General features: G+C 39.8%; 1 protein-coding gene across 2 annotated transcripts in view; it reads right to left on the minus strand.

Annotated features, from left to right (window-relative positions):
• The window catches only part of FAM117B (family with sequence similarity 117 member B), a 37,345-nt gene extending 17,606 nt beyond the window's left edge, over positions 1 to 19,739 (minus strand). For both annotated transcript variants that reach the window (XM_058186990.1, XM_058186982.1), the window contains exon 1: positions 18,764 to 19,739. In XM_058186990.1, coding sequence (XP_058042973.1) covers positions 18,764 to 19,724 — 961 coding nt within the window. In that variant the 5' untranslated portion in view covers positions 19,725 to 19,739. The remainder of the gene's footprint in view (positions 1 to 18,763) is intronic.
• Positions 19,740 to 19,965: the final 226 nt, after the last annotated feature.

The raw sequence follows: 19,965 nt of genomic DNA on the forward strand, positions 1-19,965 counted from the left end.
TCCTACCTAAGCAGAGAAACAGAATGGCCACCTACTGCTTTGGTTTTAAAATTAAAGAAGAAAACATCATTTTTATCAAAGAAGGATGCAGAGCAAGCAAGTATAGATGCTTCTCATTTAATGAAGGATGCTTTTGATGACAACATTTATGGCTGAACTGCCATTCTTTAAGAATACTATAATGTTTTCACTTCTTTTTCCTTGTCTTAAAACAGCATACAGCTGACCAGGCGGGAATACCGGTTTCTCCAGATAAATCAGCACATTTTCCATTGTTCTTGGGCTTTATGTATAGTGAAAGCAATGCATGACTGTACTGGGAACTGGGTCCACTGAAGAGGGATATCTTCACCTGATAAATTGAGAGAAATTCTTGGAATAATAGTATCATTTTTGAACACACCAATGTTTATCTCTGCTACAGTGAGATTCTTGGGTGGGTGGGTGGGTCTTCCAAGATCTTCCAAATTCCATTACAAAGACTTGGAAGATTGAAGTTCCTAATTAAAATGACAGGAGTTTCTATATTTAATTCCATCTTATGTTGTGATAATACAGAGTACAAATGAGTCAAGGAATTCTGTTGGAGAACAGTTCTGCAAACACTGTTGAATGTTGGTTAGGTGAAATTTGCACATTATATTTTACGCTTCTATTTCATCATTTTCATTTTGTCTGAATTTTGTCTTCTGCAATATTCAATAAGAATTCAGAGTATCTTCCTTTTCTTTCACCCAACCACATGTTGTTTTTCAACTGAAACTTCACAGAACTTCTCCGTAAGTATGATTTTTTGATGCATTAATTATCAACATTAACATAATTTCCTCTTTCCACAACTAGTAGAAGCTGATAGAAATCACCACAGCAAATGGTTAAAATTCCCCCAAGGGCCTCATTCTTGCTCCATATAACATAAAGAGTACAGCTTTAAAACCCTCCCTCCTAATCATTGGACTCTCATCCCAGAAAATAAGCATGTGGAAGCAAATTTGCATGCAATAGTGGAGGGTTTTGTGGGTTTTTTAAAATATTTAGAGTATTTTATACACTGTCCCACCACCAGGCATCAAAGTTGGTGCAATACCAGATGATGCTACAGCAAGAGCAACATCTCCATCTCCCCTTGCTTTAGCAAGGATCAAATTGTTGATAAATATCAAAAACCCGGGTACATCAATGAAAATTGTCCCAAGGGTGCTTTTTCAAGAGGCAACTGGACTTTTTGGTTTTTCTTTGAAAATATTTCACTTCTCATCCAAGAAGTTTCTTCAGCTTCTTGCATTCTTTTAAAAGAATGCAAATGACCAGCTGACTGCAAGTATAAATCCTTGCACTCCCCACCATCCAGTCAGAGCTAAAGAAGCTTCTTGGATGAGAAGCGAATCGTCTTCAAAGAAAAAACAGAAAGAGCAATTGCCTCTTGAAAAAAAGCACCTTTGGGACAACCATGACCTGGATGACTGAGAATATCCATAGACATTAATGAAAACTATTGAATAAAAGATTGCTTTGCAAATAGTTACACCCATAGTTATATATTGCTCTTTGCTCAATGTTCAATAGGGACTCATTGTGTAGTACAAATTCCTGCTGTCTGCTGTACTGCATGCACTTCATGCAATAATTCCAGATTACCAAATTTGAATTAATTGTATCAATTTGTTGGTTTTAGCAAATTATATTCTTTAGGAGCTTTTCAAATTTTACAAGTTTATCTTAGAAATACAGTACAGCATATTCACTATGCCTCTCATTGATAATATTAGTTCTCTTGATTTATAGGAAATCTTCAGACTTCTTGAACTGGTTCCACAACTGTCACAGGATTGTTGATTTCAGTGTTTGTTAATAAGACAATAATCAAATTTCTCATTGCTCTGGGGATTCTTGTTATTTTGGCATCTTCCATGGTTTGCTGCAAATGATCATCGACTTGCAACAATCCTTTCTCTTTGCAGACATCTTTGAATAATGGAAGGATTTTTCTATTATGTGTCTTCAATTATTTGAAAGACATTGAAACCTTTATGTAATGGAGAAGTAGTTTCAAGTTGTAGAGGTCACAACTTGGTGGAGACACAGTATACACTTGATCTAGAACAGGGGTGTCAAACTGGTGGCCGGCAGGATGGATGTGTCATTTGTATAGTGACCAGATTTTAACATTGGTAAAGTGGGACATCATTGACCTGGGGGGAGGCAGGGGGTGTTCTAATTTTTTTTACTACCGGTTCTGTGGGTGTGGCTTGTTTGGTGGGTGTGGCTTGGTGGTCATGTGACTGGGTGGGTGTGGCCAGCTTGATGTCACTCACGTCAAAGGTTAGGGTGCCTGGCCTCTCCTCACCTCAAAGGTCTCAATCAGATACAATTTCCCTGTCTATTTATTTACTACTACTGAACATCCAAAATATACTATTTAAATTAATCATATTACATAGTAGAGTGTGTAGGATGCTGCAAAGATTATAACTGTGAAAAGTGGTAATAAATCACTAAGTGCCATTGTAACTTTATTCAGTACTGTTATAACTTTGAACGGTCACTAAGTGAGCTGTTGTAAATCAAAGATTACCTGTACTCTGTCTGGTTTGCATGTTCTGAGGGATCAGACAAAGGTAGCTAAGAGACTGAAAAGTGAGACTGGGGTGAACCTCAATAGATGGACTACAATGGTGACCTTTAATGTTGTCTTTCAGCATTAAACTGATGCCCCCTTAAGGTCCCAACCTTGAAGGTTTCACAGCCCCCAGTAGGGACTTTTAACTCAATCCTTTGTATAGGACCCTTCCTTCCTTCCTTTTTTCCTTTTTTCTTTCCTCCTTCCTTCCTCTCTCTCCTTCCTTCCTTCTTTCATTTGTTCCTTCCTTTTGTTTGTTCCTTCTTTCATTCCTTCCTTCCTCCTCCGCCCCTTTATTCCTTTCTTCCTTCTTCCCTCCCTTCTCCTCCTCCTCCTCCTCACTCCTCTCCATTTGTTTTTGTTTTTTACTATCTCTCATTCGTTCTGGTTCAGTTGTAAATCGGTTCTTAAGCTAAAAAACGAAATATGGTTGTCACTAATAACAGTGGGGCAAGGCGGCATCTTTAGAAATAAAAAGGGGGGAGGGGCGACAAGGGGTCGTCAGAGCAAAAGGAGAACGACCTGTTTGAAACAGAGGAGAGGTGGCTTCCGGCCTTCTCATTCCCCCCCACTCTTTCAAAACAAAAGCGGAAGGGTTGAAATGAAATGAATCGCTTGATCGCAGATCATTTGAAGTGGGGGGGGGAAGAGCGCTTAGCGATGAGGGAGGGGCGGAAAGGGCGGCCCAAGGTAATTTAGGAAACTGGAGTTTGTTTGGAAGGAGCGGAAGATCAAACCTATTTCTGGGGATTCATTGGGGGAGATCTTTAATTTAATGCCTACGACGCAGAGGGTTGAAGAAGTCCGTTGGATGCCGGGATTTTGTGTTGGAGAAATTCAAAACTGGTGATGAACGCTTTCGGAAAAAGATAAGGGGCTGAGAAAAAAAAAAAGAACTTAAAAAAAACTACGAAAAATTGATTTGGAGACTTGGAAACTTAATTTGGTGATAATCAGGCCAAGCCAGGGAAACAGGCATTCTTAACTGAATAAAAAGCGGAGTATTTTAAAAAAAAGATTATTAAAATTGGAGATATATAGATATATATTCTGTCTCATTCCCTCTCTCGACATTTTCCAAGGACAATGCAAAAAAGAAATGTATATATTTAAAAAAGGCTCCAAGAGAGACAGCTTTCCGACCTTTTGTCCCAAAATCTCACCTTTACGAAATACTTTAGAATTTGGAAAGAGCGGGGAAGAAGAGTTTGGTTGTTCGATTTTTAATAATTTCTCTTTCTGTGCTGCGATGGCCAGCTGAACAGACTATTGATTGCTTCACAAGGACGGTTTCAAAGGGTTGGCTGCCAATTGGCTGCTGCGTGAGGGGAAGCGCGCGAGTGTGTGTGTGTGTGTGTGTTTGTGTACGCGCGCGCAAGCGTGGGAAAGTTCAGCCAACCCGTCCAGGCAGAAAATGTATGTAGAGATATACACCACGAATGTTTATGGAAAGGTGTGTGGGTTTGGTGCGCCAGATGTGAAGCTACCTGTCCTCCACCCCACCCGTCAAAATCTAGAGAAATCGGAAAACATTAACTGTGGGATCGCAGAGTTTTTCTCCCGCCCCGCCAAAGGACAAATTGACTTTCTTCTTTAGTCCAGTTGCCTTTTTTGGGCGTGGGAGGGGGAACACCTTTGGGACATCTATGACCTGAATGACTGAGAATCTCCATAGGGATTTATTTATCTGTGGAATGTTTGCTTGACGCTTGAGAGCGCGTGGAATGAATAAATGCAACCCCCCCCCCGAATATCTTATTCGCCTTTCCCCAATCCACCCTCCCCGGGTTGGATTATTCTATCAATTGGCCTGTTTTGATCAGAGGAGAATCCTTTCCCCCAAGGATAGGGAAAAGGAAATAAATGGATGAAGAAGGGAAGGGAAGGACAGAAAGGAGAAAGGAAAAGAACGGAAAGGACGGAGAAAGGAAAAGAAAGAAAGGAGAAAGGAAAGGCGAGAGAAAAGAAAGGAAAAAAGAGAAAGGAAAGGGAAGGGGAAAGGAAAGGAAAGGAAAGAAAGGAGAAAGGAAAGGGAAGGGGAAAAGAAGGGAAGGGAAGGGAAGGAAAGGAAAGGAAAGGAAAGTTGTGGCGCTCGCAAGCACATCTCTGCAGGCTCATGCAGCGCCGAGCCTGGATCTCCTGCCTTTACTTCCCCCGCTGGAAATGCGAAGCTGCCACCTGCCAGCTTCCCAAGTCTTTCCCCCTCTCCTTCCCGTACGATTCATCCACTCCCCTTTTCAAGCCTCCCCCCCACCCGAGCGCTTGTCTCCTCTCCGAGCTTTGATTTGCATCGTAGAGCCCCACCCACTCCTCCTCCTCCAGAGACCGTTTGGCTTTATTTTTAAACATCTCCCCCCAAGCGAGGCAGGAACCTTACAGTGGGGAAGAGAATGCCTCTTGAGATTTTGCTCTCCCACCCCCCCCACTCCCCCATAGGGGAAGGGGGGGCGTTAAGAAACCGGCAAGGGGGGGAGAGTGGGGGTGGACAACGGAGCCAGCCAGGATATTCTGCGCACGGAAAACAGCTTCGAAGTTCCCTTCCAGGCTGTGACGTTTAGTGGACGAGTTGCTAGGAACAGGGGACGAGCCAAACCGAGGGGGGGCGGTTCATAGGAAAGCGGCACCCTCCTCTCCCCCTCCCCCCACTTCCCATCTGGGTGGAGGTGGGCCGAACAGCAGGAAATAAACAAACCCACCCGAGCCAAACCCTCCCTCGCTTGGCGAGGCTACTCGAAAGTAAATTGCACAAGGAATTCAAAAAACAGGCTTTTCCCCAATGACTGCAAGTGCCCCCCCCACAAGCCTTTGCCTTCATTCCTCCCCAAATCGAGGAGCCAAGAGGCGCCCCTCAACTTTCCCCACCCTGTTAATCCCTTGTTTGGGACACGTCATTTGCAATCCTGGTGAAAATCGAGGCTTTTTTAGAACGCCGCGGGACGCGGGACAAATTTTTAAAAAGCAGGACTGTCCCGCCAAAAGCAGGACGTCTGGTCACTATAGTCATATGCAAGTCATGGCAACACCAGTGTGAAGGGAAAAAAGTCACGATGTCATGTGATGGCAACGTGATGCGGTGAGTTTGACACCTGTGATCTAGAAAAATGGCTTTAAAAATTCTGGAGAATCTTGGAATATTCACATAGTTATCATAATTATCATCCTGTCTCCAACCTTCGTTTTGTGGCGAAGGTTGTTGAGAGTGTGGTGGCGCAACAGCTCCCCCAGTACCTGGATGAAATTGTCTATCTGGACCCATTCCAGTCCGGCTTTTGGCCTGGGTACAGCATGGAGACGACTTTGGTCATGTTGGTGGATGATCTCTGGAGGGCCCGGGACAGGGGTTGTTCCTCTGCCCTGGTCCTATTAGATCTCTCTGCGGCTTTTGATACCATCGACCATGGTATCCTGCTGCGATGGCTGGAGGGGTTGGGAGTGGGGGGCACCGTTTTTTGGTGGTTCTCCTCCTACCTCTCTGACCATTCGCAGACAGTGTTGGCAGGGGGGCAGAGTTCAACCGCGAGGTGCCTCATGTGTGGGGTGCCACAGGGGTCAGTTCTCTTGCCTCTCCTGTTCAACATCTATATGAAGCCGCTTGGTGAGATCATCCATGGGTTTGGGGTGCGATGTCATCTGTACGCTGATGATACACAGCTGTACATTTCCACCCCTAACCACCCCAACGAAGCTGTTGAAGTGATGTCCCGGTGTCTGGAAGCCGTGCGGGTCTGGATGGGGAAAAGCAGGCTTCGACTCAACCCCTCCAAGACTGAGTGGCTGTGGATGCCGGCTTCCCGGTACAGTCAGCTGACTCCATCGCTGACTGTAGGGGACGAGACATTGGCTCCCATGGAGAGGGTCCGCAATCTAGGCGTCCTCCTGGATGTATGGCTGTCTTTAGAAGAGCATATGACGGCCGTCGCCAGGGGAGCTTTTTATCAGGTTCGACTGATACACCAGTTGCGTCCTTTTCTAGACCGGGATTCCTTATGCACGGTCACTCTTGCCCTCGTCACTTCCCGCCTAGACTACTGCAATGCTCTCTACATGGGGCTCCCCTTGAAGAGCACCTGGAGGCTCCAACTGGTCCAGAATGCGGCTGCGCGGGTAGTAGAGGGAACAACTCGAGGCTCCCATGTAACACCTCTCCTGCGCAAGCTGCACTGGCTGCCGGTGGTCTTCAGGGTGCAATTCAAGGTGTTGGTTACTACCTTTAAAGCGCTCCATGGCTTAGGACTGGGTTATTTACGAGCCCGCCTGCTGCCACCAATTGCCTCCCATCGACCAGTGCGCTCCCATAGGGAGGGTCTCCTCAGGGTGCCGTCTGTCAGACAATGTCGACTGGCGACCCCCAGGGGGAGGGCTTTCTCTGTGGGAGCTCCCGCCCTCTGGAACGAACTGCCTCCAGGGATTCGTCGACTCCCTGATCTCCGGACCTTTCGACGCGAGCTCAAGACATTTTTGTTCCCCCGCGCAGGGCTGGCCTAATAATTTTAATTGGGGTGTTTTATTAGAGTTTTAATTATTCTAAGCTAAATTGAATCAGTTTTATTCTTGCTTTTTATCTTGCTGTAAACCGCCCTGAGTCCTTCGGGAGAAGGGCGGTATAGAAGTTAAAATAATAATAATAATAATAATAATAATAATAATAATAATAATAATAATAATAATAATAATAATAATAGTAGTAGTAGTAGTAGTAGTAGTAGTAGTAGTAGTAGTAGTAGTAGTGTTTTTGCAAATGGATCCCGTTTGCAAAGATCCATGAATTCTGTTAAAGTGTTCTTGCCATATCATTATTTAATTGCATAGCAGCATTATCTCAAGAGTACTTGACGCTGTTGTTGAAGGTATACCTGAAAGTGAACATTGATGGGTTTCCTTTTATGAATTTGAAATCTAAGTATCAATGCAACAGATTCAGACAGCTCAATATATCTGCCTGTCAAGTACTGTGTGATTTTGTCTTCTTTTTTCAATGCAAAAATTGCCTGATCACTCCTTTTCATGGAATACTTGATATTTGACAGATTTGACAGATGAGCATATTTCTATAGATGACAATTTAACTCCTTCAATACTTGTAAATTAGAAGGTACCACCTATTGAGAAGTTATAGCTTGACTTTCATCTGCTTATCCTTCAAATACTCTCATTTCTGAAGACTATCTCCTGTAGATAGGATATGAAACATTGTCACACCTTGTATACTCACTGAATGGCTTTGGGTACCTCTTACTGCATGTATCATTTTCCCAACACACTGATTTTTTGCTGCAATATGGATCCTTGGATCATGTAACTTCAATACCAATTTATGCAACTTTGGATCTTAATTTGGGTCTGCTATTTCGGCTTCAACAATGTACCATAATCTTGATTTCTTGGCTTGGATTCTTCATCAAGCCACAGCAGGTAGTGCAAGTGAGGCAGATACCACCTTTGGTATTTCACACTTAGTACATAAGTGATACACCTATCAGGAACCATATTTTAAAGATAAGTTTGTCGTACAGCTCTTTCTATCTTTTTACAATTTAGAACAGAGATCTAATTCACTTGAAAAATCAATCCAGCCAGTACTACACTCAGATATCTAAATTGAACTATTGAATGAACCACGTATTTGCTAACACTCAATTGTTTATCCAGTATACATAGGCAAATTTATTAATGCAATTTTAAAACTGATTTTGCATCAGTTCTCTGTTAAAATATTGATTATAGCAATTCAATCAAAGCCATTGTTTCTGAACATATACATTAAAAAATCCACAATACTGAAAAAATTTATACAGAGACCTGATTTAGACATATACATTTAACAAGACAATTAACATTTCCTCATTTCCCCCAGTTTCTTTTGAAACTGAAATTAATATTCGGTTTGTAAAATAAACCTTTGCTTTAACAAACATATGTTTTTGAGACTTCCAACTATCATATGCTTTTGTATATGTACTAAATCCCATCTGCTATTTTGTACATACACCATACACAAAGCACACATGTAAAATTTCATTTGGATTCAACAGATGTTTAGATTTAATGGATGGCCCATCACATTAATTTATTAAAGGGAAGGTATATATAGAAAGGCAACTTGGAAACATAAAAGCATAGCGGAAATCTATTGTGTGGTTTCATATTAAGGGCACAGAGCTTGTCACATAATACTTCAGACAACTGTAAATTTCTCATTATTGTATAATCTTGAGGCTTGTTTGCTCAATTTATTACATAGTATCCAGAAATATTTTACCTTTATGTGTCAGTAGCTGTCCATCTTGATTCTTAATTACAGATACAAAGATTAATTAAGCAAATGCCAAAATATATGTGCAGTTTCAAGACTGCAAATATCAAACCCTATTTAATTAATGTTATCAGATATGAACTGCAGAACTCCAAACAGCCTTTAGATGGCAACAATTTTTTTGCTCTTTTAATGTGTGTGTGTGTGTGTGTGTGTGTGTGTGTGTGTGTGTGTGTGTGTGTGTGTGTCTGGATTGTTACTACCTAGATAGGGTAGCACTACACTTACTTAATTCTACCAATGAAATATTTTTAAACTTTTTTTCTGAATCCATTTTCTTTCATATCATTTTCTGGATTGTCTGAAAATATTTCATAAAATACAATCTGTCTCCATGCAGTATTTTCATTATCATTTCACCTTAGTTCTGCTATTCATACCCTCCCCCACAACTGCCCAGCTGCTAGCTTCACATGATGTGACCTACATAACAAGAGATGTACTTGCTTCAAGATAGCAGTTACAACAGCTGGGCTGATGAGAACAGTAGTGGCATTTGAGCAATGTCTTAATTTTATTGGGCCAAATTTCACTATGCCCAATCTTTACAAAACTATTCAGTGTTTCCTCAGTTTAATGTTCTCCTCTCAAAAAAAGAAATGTGATTATAAAATCCTCTTTACCATACAGATGAATATATATTGATTATATAGTTACAAAGGCATTGAAATCAGAATCCATGTTAGCTCCCTACACAATATTCCTGAATATTTTTCAATATTTTTAATTGGACAGACAATTACACTACAGAAAAAAAATCTATGGTAAAAATTCATTGACATCCTGTATGAACTAAAAATTAAGTAGTATCAACAAATAACATGGTTTGCTTAATGTATGTTTCATCACAACACAATATAGTCTTTAAATTATACTCAAATATTAAAATGCAGTGGAAATCAATTAAAAGTGTATGTCTTTTCTGTTCACTATAGAATCATATTCATTCATCTAGGAAAAAACAAATGCATCTTTATAGTTTTAGTTTTGGTTAACTAATATAATATGAGCAAGCTCATTAAAATACATAAAATCATTTCTCAGGTAGTTATTTCCTGGATTTCCCTGCTCCCATGTCTGGGAAAACTAACCTTGGATTACATGCAATCTGGCTTTTCACAAGAACCTAAAGAGATGGTTTTGCCAATGGGCATGGTGACAAATGAGTGTGATGCAGCCAGTAGAGTGGCTATATTGACTGTTTTGATGAACAGGATTGTGAGCTTTGTGCATTTATGATGACTTCTATATGATTTTATATTGCTTTACCTTGTTTTTTGTTGTTTTTATATTTGTTTTAATAGTTTGTAAGATGCCCAAAGTTATATAGATGAAATGAGCAAGTGGCTATATAAATCTGAATAAATGAATGAATAAATAAAGTTCTGCAACATTGACTGTATTTAGAATAGGGAGGATTGGTAATCCTGAAAATCCTGTTATGGAAATAAAACTATCTGAGTTGTATCTCTGAAAAAAATGAACAGAAAAGAATATGCTTTTAGTCCAATGTTTCTCTGAAATGTATAAAAAGTTTATCAGAGATTACTTTTTACAAGAAAATGCACACGATGTTTGTATTTTTAAAAAATAACAGCTGAGAAATAATTGATTTGTTTGTGCTGTTAAAAGCTGGTAAAATAGAAGTGTGTTGGTCATCTCCATAAGAAGGTTGCCACTGTAGAGAATGCCATTATTATAAAATGGAGCAGTCTATGGCTTTGCTATCATAAAACTATAGCACAGAGTCAATTTCAGAATAATTTTAAAACAGTCCACATGTGGCATGCTTTATTAATCATCTGCTTCATTAATGTTTATAATTAACCATTAAGACAAAACATTTCTCTATTCTGATTATAATTTATAAAATAGCATATCAAGAAAAATATAAACTCATGGCAGAAGAACTGAATAGCATATGTCCCTCCTCATAGTAGCGTCAATGCTTCTATTCTTATACCGCAAAAACAGAAATGGGTTTCTTTGCATAGCATCTGGGTTACATGCTTTCAGGTTCAAAAATAACAGGGCAATGGATAAACTGGAGGAGCAGTGGTTAAAACACTAGGCCTGGCAACTGGAAATTTGGCAGTCCAGATTCAAGACCCAAGTGCCACGCAATGGGATGAGCCCCCGTTCTCACCCCAGTTCCTGCCAACCTAGCAGTTTGAAAGCATGCAAATGTGAGTATATAAATAGGTACCACTTGAAAGGGAAGGTAACAGTGCTCCATGATGTCATGCTGCCATGTGATTATTGAAATGTCTTCAGACAGCGCTGGCTCAATGGCCTTGAATCGGAGATGAGCACCACCCTCACTAGTCAGCAACGACTAGCCAAGTACAATCTGCAGGGACTCATTTACCTTTTAATGGATAAACTACTGCACATAAACTTGAACAAAATCTAATCAGGTAAAATGCTACCCTTTCCTTCATTCATCATGTTATTACATTTTTTCCTAACTTTTTCCCCACAAGTGAAGGAACTGTTGAATGTTGATCCATTGGTTGCAACAGGAATTAACCAACTAGCTTCTTTACTTCAAGTTGCCAAATGCATGTCAGATTGAATAATATGCCAGCACATGAATTCTGACACTATAGTAGGCATAATAGCTAATGAACAGTTTGAATATAATCTAGTGCCAAAATTGATGTGAACAGCTGCTGCTCTCTCACACCCATAACTGAATGGATAGCTAACTCAGACTGGTAGATTGGTAAAGCAGGAATAAGAAAGTTAGCTGAAAAGTACTATTTATGAATTTATACAGCATTCGTGTATATGGAAAAATTCAACAACATGCTCTGCAATTTACATAATGTCACAGTAGAACCCCTGAAGATCCAGTCTTACGTTTTTGTCCTACTCTTAGTCTTACAAATCTGTTTAGCAGTAGCAAAAGTGCATTCTTAACTGCCAATTTTATCAACCACATGATTTATTGAAAGGCACAAAATATAAATCTTTGCACAGAGGCCCACAAACAAATAAATTGTATCTTTAAAAAAATGAATGCTAAACATGCTCCTAGACATCTGAATTAGTCCTATCTTATTCCATATTCAACAAAAACTTCTGATAATTATTTCAGCTTACTGGTTTATTTTTTCTCCATTTATTCTCCAGGCACTAATACATACAGTGACATTCCTTTTTTCAAATGATAAAATTCATATAATTATAATATAATTATTATTTCTAGATAAAGATCATTAATAAAATCTAACAAATCTTCATACCTACAGCAAGCTAGGATTTCAGGAGACAAAAAGGATGACAAATCCATTGTATACTATCCAGGGAGTCAGATAGTCAATAGTATACTATGTTAAATACATTTCCGCATTTAAAGAAAAAATGTTCTGTTTCTCTTTCCCCCTAGTACAGGTAGTCCTCAACTTACAACTATGCTTTTAGTGACTAACTTATTCAAAGTTATAACAATACTGGGAAAAAAGTGACTTACAATCGGTCCTCACACTTGCAAATGTTGTAGCATCCCCACAGTCACATGATCAAATATTGGGTGCTTGGCAACTGGCATGCATTTATGATGGTTGCACCATCCCAAGATCATATGATTGCCATTTATGACTTTCCCAGCTGGCTTCCTACAAGCAACGTTTATGCTGGAAGCTGGCTTTGCCTAACAAACGTGGCATGATTCACTTAACTGCAGTAATTTGCTTAACTATGACAAAAAGGTCATAAAATCGGGCATGGCAACCACCTTCCTTAGCAATGGAAATTCTTGTCCCAATTGTGGGCGCAAATCAAAGAATACCTATATCCTTGATGACAAGTTTGGAAAGACAAGAAGGATACACCCATTTCTCAACAATGAGAAAACAAATATAATTCAAGAAACCATTAAACCAAGTCACATGACTGTAGAATATGGGAATCACTAAGTACAGAAGGCCTTCTCTCTCACAGAAGCAATTGCTAGTTCTATATCATTAGGTTTATTGACACAGTAATCAGGTCATGAATTTTCAAATAGCACCCAATTCAGAAATGATGAGAGCAATTTTATTCACATTATTTCATAAGAAGCTTCCATGTTCCCAAGTGCAAGACATTTAGAAACATTGAAACTGCAGACTCCACATTTTTGACAAATTTTCCAGCAATACCACATAATTTTCCATCTTACTAATACCCCCAATAATGTCATTTCTTTTACAAATCTTTGTGTCTTCATCAAAAAGACTAACTTTACCTAGCAATCTTTCTGTCGTATCATCTACAAACACACTGAAGAGAACAAGATCTAGGACTTAATCTTGCTGTAGGTACACCGCTTGTGATTGGTCTCTGGTTTAGACAATATCCCATTAACAATCATACACCGAAATCTATCCCCAAACCAACTTCCTATGCACTGAACCACCACATAAGAAAGAAAAGTTGCACTGAAGTGTTGTATTAGAGACAATGGAAGAAGACAGTAGATGAGCTTTGAATCTGATGCAGATGTGCTCTTTGCAGACTATGTGTTCCCACAGAAAAATCTTGCATATCAGCAAGATTTCAAATTCTATTATGCATAGATTGGTTTATGCTTAAACCTTGGCCGACTTCCAAAAGCCCAACAAGAAACAGAACTCCACTACTCTTGCAGATGCATTATGATCCATCTATTCTCCTGAGAAGATACTCTACAAATCTCAAATACCTAGACTGGTAACAAAGATAGCTTTGATGCCACAGAGAATTATAGTAAGCACCTTTCTCCCATTCAATTTTGTAGCATGCTGCGTTAAAGCAAAAAAATTGACACTTAAAAAAAACTTTCCAAAACTGATTCAATATGCAATGACTAATTCTGCAATAATTATTTTGGGGGGACAGTGAATAATATTACCGTGTTTCCCCAAAAATAAGACCCTGTTTTATATTTTTTTGAACCCTGAAATAAGTGCTTGGCTTTATTGCCATGTGCTCAAAAGCCCTATTGGGCTAATTATCAGGGGATGTCTTATTTTGGGAAAAATACTAACAGGGTAGTATTTTTAAATTTTTAAATTTCAGAGATGAATGACAAAGAATATGAATATAACAAGGATGTTTAAGAACTTCAGTCTACAAAATACAATGTCTAAGTGAATATTGTAAACATTTTAACCAACCACTATATATAAACTTTACCACCCCTTGAACTCTGAATCTTGTTTTAGTATCTTCCAATACAACCCTGGAGAAATTTCAAGCTTAAAGAAACAAGGGATGACATTACAAAGTCTTAAAGAACAAAAGGCAGCACAAAAAACAAAAAATCAAAACTAACTTCCTGTTATATTTATATTCTGCATTATCTTCAAAGAGTCTGGAGGTTTACAGATAAGTTCCAGCTGATCTCTAGTTGCTTTTTGTTTCTTCAAATTATTATGTATCTTATTATAGTTTTAAATTACTGCTTCTGGTGCTAGTTATCTCTTTCAATATATTGTTTAGTTTTCCATACCTGTTTGTACACATTTAGAGTACAAATAGAAATCCTGCTCTCATAGAATTATAGCTTTCATTTTCAATTTTTAGCATGAATGTAGCAGTGAATTTTATCAATAGACAAAACATCTTTTTAAAAATAATAATATAGCTCTTTAAAGAAATTTCTTAACTCATCTTAAGAAAGGGCAAACACTCAGCAAGATAGCAAGCATGCTTACAAAAATTCATACCCAGCCATACACTCAAATATTTGTTTTTCAAGACAAGGAAACAGATGAGTTCTCAATCTTTTTAGGTCTATAAGCACATTCAGAATTTTAACATTATATTGCTTACTGTAGTGATTACAATACAGTACAATCTAAACTCACATTTAACAGAAGACAAAGAATCTTCTTAACTTAGTCTCTTTAAACCATTCAAATGTATTCAATTTTATTACTCCAATTTGTTTGTATTCAATTTTATTACTCCAATTTGTTTGTATTGCTGGGTTTGGGGTTTTAACTTTCTTTCTTTCTTTGGCATGTGAACTACAGTTATTTTCTAAGAATCATTTTAAGTTATACCACAGAAATATTCTTCAAAGATTATACTTGACAGATGTTTTACATCATACTATTTTATAGTTTACATACATATATGTGCACCCACCATGCTGGATGTGGGATCTTAGATATAAAATAGGATATCAAAATGTGAATTAGTCACACAATAGTTTGGGGAGATTTTATTCTAGAAATATAGCTATAGACATATGACAGGTAAAAATAAGTGCATTTAAAAAAAAACTTCAGCTTTTCCGGAATTATTCAAGGAATTTTTAAATTGCATTTATCTACTTTTCTTTTTCTTATTATCCTTAGTTTTGCCGTACATAATGCTTATCTAGCCATTGATTCACACATGAAAGGCCCACAGAGTGTGAGTTTCAGCTTTCTGATAATTGACTCAAGTAATCTGTCTTTATTTGTTCAGGACAGATTGATTCTTTTTGTAGTTCATGGTACTCTTAGACAACTCTGAATTATGGTTCCAGAGGTATTGGTACCTACTATCTTTTTTTATCTCATTCTTTCTCATTTTCCATTTTTCAAAGGAAAAGCTACTGCTTTACTGATTCTGATTTTTATCATACACCTTTCTTTATCCTTTATGATCCTAAATTTGCTACTGCCTTCCTCTAGATTAATCTTCCAGTGTCTGTTATATTTTGCAGAATTCAAGAAAACGAAATACTTTGCCACATTTGTCATCAACTATACATCCACTAAAATGTTAGATTTTTATTTTCTATTTTACTTGCATAAGGTCCTGTAAATCATCTTTATTTGGAATAGAAATGTGACAAATTTTTATATTTCAATTGTTTACTATTTCAGCCTCCAATTTTGATTTTTGCTGACATCTCTTCCAATCCTGCCATTCTGCCATAATATAATCACTCTGAAAATTAAACAGAGATGTATTCTTCTCTCACACTCTTTCCTGGCTTGAATTATTCTCCAAAATATGTTCTTATGGTCCTATCATGTTCATTTATATAAATTTCTCAAACAATAAAATTACTTTGGCATTTTCATTAGCTTTAATGCATGCCACATGCTGTACAAATAAAGACCACTGTCAAGAAACCAAAGATACACTTCTTCTCTTGCTCTATAAAACAACTTATTTTTCCCATCTGATCTATTGCTGTGCCCCACTGGTATTTCTTTTTCAAAGCTACTTCCATACTTTTCCTCTCTCCAGGTATGGCTTTATTCTTTTGTGTAAGATCTTAAGCAAAAATACACTATTGGTGCAATAGTTCATTAACTTGTATATTGTCTTCTTCAGTATGGATAAATACATTATATTTTCCAATATTTTGGCCAAATATTCATGTTCCATATTTGTTGATATAATTTTTTTTTAAGTTTTATTTTTACAATCATATCAAATAATTCATCCAATGCACAGTTATATACAATTAGTCGGGCTTGCCCAGTCACCACCCCCCTTTTTAACACTCTTCCCTCTTCTACCTTCTTTTACTTTCCAAACCTTCCTCTCCTTCTCTTATCTACATATTTGTTGATATAATATTGTTAGGTCTTTAACCTACCTGTTTGCCTGCAATTTTATAACAAGAAGTTAGTATTTCATATAAACACGGGCTCACAATCTATTATCCCTCATATATAATTTTTCTATGCTAATACAGTCAGTTCCTGAATAAATTCTCTCGAAAAATGTCTGTGACATTTTGCAATCTTGATTCTTTAAAGGCTGCAAAGTCTTTCTATTTTCCTTTAACTTCATTTGTCTCTATTATATGTTTACAATTCTTGAACAGTCCTATTTCATTATAAATATTCTACAGATTTATTTTCCTAAAACACTTTCTCATTTTTATCTCGTTATTTTCCTGAATCTATTGATGCTCTTAAGTGAAGTATCTGGGCCCATCACCACCACCATGTAGATTTGTAAAAAGTATATCCTCTTTTCCAGTAACCAAAAGAATGTCTCCTGATGGGGTTCCCAACACTGGAGACCCAAACTTACAAATTACTGCTATGCATATACAGTTTTCTTGGCACCATTATAGGAGGTTATAAGAAGTTATATTTAGATTATCTATAATCTGTGGGAAAGCTGTCTAGCAACATTACAAATGTCATCAGTTTAAGAATTCACTCCCAGGCTGCTTACACCAAATGCTCTCAACCATAAAACACTATACTTTGGCCTCTTCAAACCTGAATCTTCTCTTGTTTCCTGCCCAGCAAAGGCATTCTAATAGCCACATTGTTTCACTTGGAAAATTCAGATATCACTTTCTCTTCAAGAATGAAGAGGGGTTGAAAAGCAGTCACTGTTTCCAAAGACCATAGCAACTGACAATAAAAAGTCAATTTAGTCACTTGCAGAGTAGGGCAAAAAACTTTAGATACAATTCTGTACTGTTGAATTTAGCACAGTTTATTTATGAACAAATTTAAAATTGCACTGAATTAACCAAGGACAGGCATGCTTTTCAGCAAGTAACAGAAGATTGCCCAGTGTATTTAAAATTCAGTGGAAATGAGCTATGATAGCAGCATAGGCCTCCTTAATACCTATCCTTAAAACATTAACATGCCATTTTAAAGTATGTTTAATATAGGCACAAAACATATAGTTATTTGTGGTATTTGTGGCAGGGGTAGGAGCTGTAGAGTACAAGCAAACTTTTCCCTGGTTTGCAGAAACTGGCACTCATCAATCACCCAAAACAATGAGGTAATCTACATTACTATTTTGTAGTAATTGAAACTGTACCAATTTCAAGCTAACCACTTAATCTTATTTTATAAAGAACGATCACCTCTTCTACACATTCATTAATATATTAGGTAAACAGCTAGCTTCCAGGGTGCATATCAAATTAAATGTGGGAGATACATGTTAGCAAGACCTTATTATTGCCTGTAACCTTTGTAGTAAGCATTTTTACTCAGTGAAATGAAAGCAAGAACATTGTTGCCAAATTTTGTAGATGACAGTTACATTATTATTTTTTCCTGAAGCTAGTTATTTACCTTTATTTGCATATATCTCATCTTATTCCTGTTTTATATAAACCTACCTTCCTCCTGGACTAAGGATAAAATCTTACAGAGCCCCAAAGTAGCTATTGATTCTTTCTCCTGCTGCATAGCTGTCTTTTGTGTTCTCAGAGATCAGACAAAATAAAGCTTAAAGACATACCAATGTCACTCTTAGACATTAAATCAAGACAAATTCTTCAAGACTATTATCTCTAGGCTAGGATTTATTATTTAATCATTGTAAGAAACTCTTGTACTATGTTTGATTGCAAGTCTTGTGTGTTTATATAAACAGAAAAGCTGGGCATACATTTAAAAATAGCTATGAATATCTGCTTTAAAAAACAGACAAGTCGAGACATGTACTTGTAATCTCCCTTAGTCTTTGCAGACATAACATTTGTCGTTTCACAGCATTTTACTTCTGCCGGTTGTGGCATACCATCACACCCACCCTCCCTCCCAGGGACCATCAGAATTAGGAAGGAAAGGTAATGGGAGCAGGGAGAAGACATTTCAGACAGTTAGGCAGGAGAACGTCGGAGGTTCACCCAAAAACAAAACGAGAGGAAATAAGAGATTTCCCTCTCCAATTTTAATTTCCCCAGGACAGCTTCAGAAAGGGAAGGAGAAGTGCCCAAAGTTAGCGCCTCGTGGTCAGTTCGCGGGGCTGCAGAACTTGGGACTTACAACTCCGGGATACAAAAGACAAGCGATTCTGTACCATCCTGGAGGCTCAGCCCCAAATCCGTTCGCCCGCCGAAAGGGTACCGTTACCCCCATTTTTCTCACCTTTACAAACAGGCGAACTAGGACTCTTCCTCTCCGGAGAGGCCCTGTTTTGTTCCGGCGAATGCCGTCGCTGGCGATGCCGGATTTTTCCTCCCGTTGAAGAGGCGGCGGCGGCGGCACAGGCGCTGCCCTCAGGCACCGGCGGCGAAACCGGGGACGAGCAAGGCGAGGGCGTCGAACCGGGCAGGGGCGGCGCCGGCAGGCGAGGGGGGCTGCTACGCGCCCCTCCCCCGCCCGTGGGGCTGCCGCGCGCGGAACCCGAGGAAGAGGACAAGGAAGGTGTCCCCGTGGCGGAGACGCCCGCCCCGAGAAGCGTCTGCGTGCCCACGGTCGGGCTGCTGCTGTTGCTGTTGCTGCTGCTGCTGCTGCTAAGATTGGTGTTGGCCCCGCGCGCGCCAGCGTTGTTGCCGCTACCAAGCATCGATCGCGTGGGGCTGGCGGCACGCGCGGAAGGCAAGGGAGGCGGCGGCGGCGGCGACGGTTGGAGTGGGGCGTTTGCTGCTGCTGCTGCCGCCGCCGCCGCCGCCCCTCGTGGAATGCTGCTGCTGCCGCCGCCGCCGCTCCTCGTGGGGCTGCCGTGCTGCTTAAGCTGGAAAGGCACCGTGGCCCGCATGGGCTGTAGGCGGCTGTTGGTGCCAGCTGCCCCGCCTGCCGCCGCCGCCGCCGTCGTAGTGGCCGCCACGGCCGCGGCTCCCCCTCCCCCCGCGGAGGTTGCTGGAGTCGGGGAGCCGCTGCGCCTCACGCGCGGCTGGGAAGACATCCTGGTTTCTTCCGGGCGGCTGCCCGAGGCTGAATCAGTAGTAATAGTGAGGCGAGGAAGCAAACAAAACCCCCCACCTTCCTCCCGGTCCCTCCCCCACACCAGCACTGAATCCTCACACACGGGGAGACACTCGTGAGGCTTCTCCGGCCGCCTCATCAACAATAGTAGCCTCACCGGCCTCTCCCATTGGAGGCGCATCGACTCCGTTCCTGCCGCTACAGCGTCCTGATTGGCTGAGGGGCGTGGTCTGGGGGTGTGGGGGGATGCGGCTTAAAGGGACAGGGCCCGATCTGGACTACGTAAGAGGAAGGTGCGTGAGTCGTATGACAGGGCGCTGTCTACGCCTGTGTGCCTACTACTCGATTGAAGCAGGGAGGGGTCTGGTAATGCCATTGATGCAGCGCACTCGTAGTCTTACCTTTCGTCTAGGAAATGCTGA

Source organism: Ahaetulla prasina, chromosome 1, assembly GCF_028640845.1.
Source record: "Ahaetulla prasina isolate Xishuangbanna chromosome 1, ASM2864084v1, whole genome shotgun sequence".
NCBI classification, from domain to species: Eukaryota; Metazoa; Chordata; class Lepidosauria; order Squamata; family Colubridae; genus Ahaetulla; species Ahaetulla prasina.